This window comes from Monodon monoceros, unplaced genomic scaffold (assembly GCF_005190385.1).
Source record: "Monodon monoceros isolate NGI ecotype Baffin Bay Population unplaced genomic scaffold, NGI_Narwhal_1 Super_Scaffold_2, whole genome shotgun sequence".
Classification (NCBI taxonomy): domain Eukaryota; kingdom Metazoa; phylum Chordata; class Mammalia; order Artiodactyla; family Monodontidae; genus Monodon; species Monodon monoceros.
Window position 1 is genome coordinate 59,431,449 of NW_021703776.1, and position 7,495 is coordinate 59,438,943.

General features: G+C 32.5%; 1 protein-coding gene across 1 annotated transcript in view; it reads left to right on the plus strand.

Annotated features, from left to right (window-relative positions):
• The window catches only part of ZNRF2 (zinc and ring finger 2), a 97,229-nt gene extending 90,761 nt beyond the window's left edge, over nucleotides 1-6,468 (plus strand). Inside the window, exons 4-5 of the mRNA XM_029233317.1 lie at nucleotides 1,598-1,677; nucleotides 4,797-6,468. Coding sequence (XP_029089150.1) covers nucleotides 1,598-1,655 — 58 coding nt within the window. The 3' untranslated portion in view covers nucleotides 1,656-1,677; nucleotides 4,797-6,468. The remainder of the gene's footprint in view (nucleotides 1-1,597; nucleotides 1,678-4,796) is intronic.
• The last annotated feature ends 1,027 nt before the right edge of the window (nucleotides 6,469-7,495 follow it).

The window sequence follows — 7,495 nt, forward strand, 5'->3', positions numbered from 1 at the left end:
AAAGCCACTAGAAGAAAGCATACCTTATAGTAGTATTCAAATAAAATTTAAAACATGGAAACAGTACTATACATTGTTTTGGAATACTCATATATATAGTTTTAGAGTAAGAAAATGCCGAAGGAAGTAAAGCACCAAAATCAGGAGAGTGATTTTCTGCTGGATTTTGGAGAGAGGAATATAATATTTTAAATAACGTGGGTTGATAGAAATTTATGTAAGAAGGACCTGGGATTTTAAATGGTTTCTTTGTCTAGATGAGCTGAAATCATGTGATTGTAAAATAAGAAGTACCCATTTTAGATCACAGAGGTGTACTATTCAGATGTATTGGGAATTGTTAACACATCTGGAGTATTTTGTTCATTTCTCAGTACTTTGTTGTGAGAGGTATTCTGGTAGACCAGAGGACGTCTAGAGCCAGGTGAGTCGAATAGAGAGCAGGCCGAATGAAAAAAGTGTCATAAGCCAAATTGGGCATGTTTATTTAGACAGCAAAAGGACAACAAAAATTGTTTTAGATATTGAAAGAATGTCATATGGTTGAGATCTTTTACCTTCTTTCCTTTTAAATTTATCCATCATTTTTACCTATCAAACCAACTGTCAGGATATGAGGTTGGATAAATATTAATTTTACCCTTCAACATATTAGCCAAGCCTTCTAGCTTGTGGCATATGCAGATTTGCAATGTGTCAACAGTGAGAATGTCGAACAGTTTAAAATCTGCTTGGGTAACTTCCTAGCTGTTGAGCAAGTTACTTAACCTCCTTAAGGCCTTGAGTTTATCATTAGAACTTTCTTCAGGGATGGAAATGTTATATATCTGTGCTGTCTAATAGAGTAGCCACTAGCCATGTGGCTGCTGAGCACTTGAAATGTGGCTAGTGTGACTGAGGCAGTGCATTTTTCTTTTATTTAATTTTAATTAATTTAAATTTAAATAGCCACATGTGGCTTGTGGCTTACTGCACTGGACAGTGCAGATCTACAATGATAATTATATATGCACCCTAATATTTAACTTCCTATAAAATCATGCAATAGTTTATAAATACAAATGGATGATGGTATATTTATTTGTATATATATATATATGTATTGCAGGAAGGAAGGGATAGAATTAAATTAAGTTTTCAATACTCACATCACATAAATATGGTCTTTTAAAATGTAATACAGTATTGTCAAGAATTAAAGCTTAAAAGCTTGATCTGTGGGATGAACTGGTTAACATTTGCATAAATGAACAACTAGTTTGAAGAGAGAAATATCTGTCCAGACTTGTCCTTTAATTTTGAATATTGGTAAAGTGGTAGTTCTTTAGGTTCTCTTTTGGGAATGGTTGTTCTGTTTAAACTTTAAAGTACTTCATAGCATAATTTTGCAAAGATTCATTTCCCTACTGCTTAGAATAATCAGAATGTAATAAACATATTCTTTTATTTCTATATGCCAAATATGGTCATTAAAAATATTGAATTTTTTTTCCACAGAGATATATTAATGTCAAGAATAAGCATTTTTATTATGACTGTTATGATATAAATAATTAAACATAAGCGTTTCAATTTTTCTGGTTTTTTTCTTTTCTAGCTGCATAGATGAATGGTTTGAAGTAAATAGATCTTGCCCTGAGCACCCTTCAGATTAAGCATCAGCTTCCTGTTTTATAGGTAATTCTCCCATTTTCTGTTTTAATTGCTTTTTAAACTGTTACCTGAGTTATACATTCTCAACCACCGTTTTTATTCACTCATTTATTAATTAAGGGGTGTGTGTGTGTATATGTGTTCCAGACATTGTATTAGGCTACTGTGTAGAAAACTCACAGTAAAAGATACATAAAAACAACTTTCTTGATTTCCTGAAGAGAGTCACATATTAAGTAAGCTCTACATTTTTGGTACTTTAAAACACTTTAGCTTATTTAATTTTAGTTTAATACTTTAAAAAACCCCATGAAGTAAATATCATCACCCCATTTTACCAATGAGAAACCTGAGGGTCAGAGTAATTAAGTTCTATGACATTAAGAAGCACGTTGCACCAACAGTCCAAGGACATGTAGTTAGCAACAGAATCAAATTCCATACTCTTAACCATAACTTCCCAGGTATGTTTTTAGGTAATGCAATATAATATAATTCTAATCGTAATAATTAGTTAGCGTTTATATTGCATTATTATGTGCCAGGGACTGGTCTAAGCATTTCACATCTATTTATGACTCATCTAATTGGTATAACAACCCTTTGAGCTCGGTACTCTTACCTACTCCCGTTATGCAGATGAGGAGGAGATTAAGCTTTAGAGAGGGTAAGAAACTTGACTTGTCAAGGTCACATAGCTACTTCCTTAGTAGAGCTGGGAATTGAATCAAAAGATTGTGTTCTTTGCTATTTTGCTATTATTAGGTAGGAACAGTTTCTTGAGAAAGTTGCATTTGTATTCATTCGTTCAATTTAATCTTTCACTTTTGTATCCTACCTATACAGTAGACAAAAAAAAAATTGAATTGAATTTTAAACCAAATACAGAATTTGTTTTCCACTATTGATGTAGCTTATTCATGATTCTGCATTTTTGAAAATGTTTAGCAAATTGAAATGAAAACCTCACTTGAGTATTGCTATTTTTCATATTCCATCATTTAGCTTTGAAAAAATAGTTAACTTAATTGCCATCTTCATGTATATGAAAAGCTTTTTATCTTTATCATTTCAAAAATGATATAAAACATTGTGTTTTGTATGAAGGCAGAATATTTTAGCCAATCTTGGAATTGTTTTGGAAGGAGTTAGAACCTCTGTGTTCAGAGACTCAAGATAGTCACAGACAACAATCTTTTCTCAATGTCTAAGACCAGAGGCAGGAAACTAGAGCAGATAATACCTGAGATCTAGTCCTGTGCTATTCCCCCATTTCCTTTTATTTCAATAACTCCTGGTCTTACATTTGAGGTGTTGAGATAATAAACACATTCAAGGAATTCTGTTCCCTCTTAATGAGGGTCATTTAATAGCAGATTAGAATATTGACAAAATATATTTGAGATAACTTCATAGCAGCTATAGCAGCTGAAATAAGAGCTGCAACATTGAGAGAGACCTCTGTCTTAATAACATTAGGGTTATGCCTGTGAAATGTGAAGGCCTGGGTAAACTGTATCAGCTTTTGAACCTTTTACTGTGAGATGATTCAGATCATACCTTGACACATTTGAGGTATGAATTGGGATTAGGTTGCTGTATAAGAGAAGTATGGTGATGGAGTGGTATTTTGAGGATACATGCATGTATGTATGTTTTTATTTTACTGTGTAAAGTGTTTTTTGAAGAGGAGGATGCTTTGGAATGTCTTCAGGGTCACCTTACATCTGGGCCAGTAAAGTAAAGCTATAGCTAAAATTTTAGAAGCTTTTTAAGTACTAAAAACCAATGCTATGGGCTTCCCTGGTGGTGCAGTGGTTGAGAGTCTGCCTGCCGATGCAGGGGACACGGATTCGTGCCCTGGTCCGGGAAGATCCCACATGCCGCAGAGTGGCTAGGCCCGTGAGCCATGGCCACTGAGCCTGCATGTCCACAGCCTGTGCTCCGCAACGGGAGAGGCCACAACAGTGAGAGGCCCGCGTACCACAATGCTAATAAAATGAAATTTTTATCTTAGTATTCCACGTATCAAAATAATATGTCTAAATCTTTCACCCATAGATAAAATCTATCTTTTTAGTCAGTAAACTTTTTTGTGTGAAAATGGAATTTTATGATATAAAATATTTTATTACATGGTCTAATCAGCTAAATTTTTCTTTTAGTGTCACAATGAGGTTATGGGATATGTGGAACATGCATCTCATCTCATGGTCAATATGCATGTCTGTTGGTTTTAAACAGTATTTCAGTTTCCTTACCCTATATATCAATGTTATCTTCTTATTCATTTTTTTTTTTTCATTGTGGAACCTGAGTTCGGTGGCAGCTGCCCTCAGAAATGTGAACCAGTGGAATCTTTCTCTATGGGTCTTGAAGAGTCATTTCTGAGAATGTGTAGACATGGAATATTTCAACTCTTTCACATTTTTGCTTTTGTTCTGACTACCCTTATTTGTCAAATGATAAATTCTTCCTATCCCTTTTGCTGTCCCAGATTAAAAGTGTATGGATTTGGGTGGGAGGGAGGCTCAAGAGGGAGGGGATATGGGGATATATGTATACATATAGCTGATTCACTTTGCTGTACAGCAGAAGCTAACACAACATTGTAAAGCAATTATCCTCCAATAAAAATGTAAAAAGAAATTGTGCAGGTTTGAAGAGGATTCAGTGTTGTTAAAACTTTTTTTTTTTTTAAGGCAACATGTAAGTAGCACTTCTGATACTCTTCAGCATACTAATTTAGTAGTCAGCCCAAAACAGAGATACATGAATATCTAAGGTCTTGATTAGTTAGGAAATTGTTCACTATTTGTAATTCGAGGTTTTTAGTTACTTGGAGAGGGCTTAGTTAATTGTGTGTGTTTGTTTTCTGTAGTTTGGTGTAGTCTTTATTGTGGCGGGGGAACGACTGTTACTTAGTGGCTATTTTTTGTAACTATTTTAAGATTTAATTGGTCCTTCTGTGTCCTTGATTTGTTCTTTTGCAGAAAACAAATTTTATCAGTTTTTAAAATACTAAGTAAGTGTATGAAAATTTACAGTCTAAAGCAGTGTTCATGGGGAAATGGATGTTGTATTTTGATTTGTATTACTATCATGGACCATTGCTTAAACTAAATGTATCCACTTTTACACAGGTTTCCTTGTCTTTTCAAGATGCTTGAAAAACTGAGAGGATACGAAGATTTATCTCTGGAAAAGCAAAAACAAAAATGCAGGCACACTCAGCCAGAAATCTAAGTTCTGTGAGACTCAGTAATGCAGAGATGGACAATCATACAGGAAAAAAAAATCTGCTGAGGAGAGGACAATTGTCACAGAACTCAGTGTACCAAACATGAATAAAGGACACACAGGGATTTTGAAAATGCTGCACATCCCTTAATAGTCATCTATATAGGTAATACTGATGAACATTTTATATTCAGACACCAAAGTTAACTGATTTAAAAGTTGATTTACTTTTTATTAAGTTCTCTAGAGCTGCGCAACTAGTTGTTTTTAATTTGTTTTGGTTTTTAGTTTGGGGTCCCTTTATTTTCCCCAATATGATGTTCCTGCATTCATCTATTCTTAAATTGAAGACCACGTAATTTACTTCTTAAAAATTAAAGTCTTGAATGTGAAACCAAGAAATGTAATCAAGCAGTAGAACATTCTCTGAATGTAGACCGTGATCTCAAGTTCTTTGATTTTTTTTTTTCCCCCAAGAGTGGAAAATAGACTTCTACGTAGGAAAGCTAAAGTATGTTAATACTTTAAATTAAAGGTTTAAAATTATCAGAATGCATTCCAAAGAGTAAAAAAATCAAGTTACATAATTACATTTTAATTAATTAAATTTGGATTATCTACAGAATTGCAGTTTATTAAATATGTTGTTTCCTTTTTAAATAAAACTGCTCAACAGTTAATCAGCAGTGAATCATTTTGCAGCTATGCAACTTTAAAAAAATACTAATTACCAATTTTAAGTGCTTCCAGCTACAGTAACTTTGTTTTAACGGGTATTTTTGTTTGTTCTTTTCATGTAATTATTTTATTGTGCTTTGCATCTCCGTGCAGTTTTCCTACATTTGGGTAAAATATTTAGTAGGTTGTAAACTTAATAACTTATGAAAAGGGTAAAATAAAATTTTGTTGAGTGGAACTTGGAATAATTTGAGGGACATTTTTATATACTTTTAAAAATCAGAATTTAATTGGGATGCCAGATTTATAGCAATTTGCATCTTTAATTTTCCAGGTAATCTGGGGTTTAGCATTTGATAAATGATTTTTTAAAGCAAACATGAAGATTTTGTTAATTTATAATTTATTAATGTGTTATTACTGTAATTGAAAATGTTACAGAGACTTTTAAATTCAGTCTTGTTTAGAAAGAAATGTATTAAGCAAAATTATGTGAATAAATATTCCCACAAAATACATCTGAATGGTTAAAAAATACTAGAGGAGAGCTATCAGGGCTGCAACAGTGAACGTCTTTTTTTTTTTTATATATATCAAAAATACCAATAAATAGATTTCATGTTTTCAACATAGGGAAAATATTATCAGTGAACAATTTAAGCAGTGCACTTTACTCAGTATAATTGAGAGTTACACAGTACTGTTTCCTTATTTTAAGCTTTCTTTAATGTATTTGTTTGCTTTTCTGTTTATTGCTGCTATTCTTCTCAATTTTTTTTCTACTCTATTGCTTCTGTTTCATATTTTTTAAAAGGGCACGTACAGGAGCAACTGCTGCTACCCAGAAAAATATGTATATTATAAACAATTAAGAGTTTTTCATTGCTTTCAGTGTGATTCTAAACCAGGTAATGTTTTCCCTAAAGTTTTACTGTGAAATGTCTTTTGTTATGCTACAGTTGATAGAAGAGTCCAAAACCTCCATTGTGACAGCTGACAGCACAGTTTCATAGGTGCTTTTTTTAACCAGTTATGGAATATATTCTTCCCTCAAAGAAAATATTCTTTCCTTAAATTTTTTCTGTTATCACGAAATCTTAATATGAATATACTTTAGTTCACATTTTCAATTTTGTAAGCTTTCTCTCCCTCTTTCTCTCTCTCTCACACACACACCAAGAAAAACCTCTTAGAATGTGAATAGTTTTTTTTCTACTGGTATATTGGTATGGTAAGAATTATTTTGTTGTCTTCCATTCTTAAAGGAAAAGATTTACTATAGCTGTGGTAGTTAACTATTGATATTCTCTTGGAAGTTGATTTTCTGATATAATTTACTCATTGACTTTTAAAGTTTATTGGCCTAAATTCCCTTTTCCTTCTTTATCCTGTACCATACTCTCACAATCGTATTCATTTAGCCTTTGTTTGTCATAAGGTTCTGTGCTGCAGCTCCTACAGTAGAAGCTCCTGTGGTTTAAGAGAAAGTTCAGTGTTTGTCAGTGTCAAGTGCTACTTGATTATTTGTCTAGAACAGTATCTACTTAAATCTGTTTATAGTGATCCCTTTTTTGTTAAAATTTACAAAAGGTAGCCTTTTTCTTTTTTTTACTTTAAATTCAGTCTCCATCAGTGACTTCCTAAAAAGAAGAATTTAGAAATTGAAATTTTTTTAAAGCCCAGATGCTCCAGTTTTTATTTAAAGTCAAAATTGCTAATCTGGAAAATATTATAAGTAATATTGTACATAATGTCACTTATAATATTTGTAAATTTATATACAGACACTGCATAGTGTAAGTAGGACATAAAATCACGTTACGTGTTTAAATGTGTAGCTGAAACTACTGACAACTGAATATTATGGAGATAAAATAAAGAATGAAACCCTAGTTATCAAATTGGTTATAGTTTTCTAGAATCT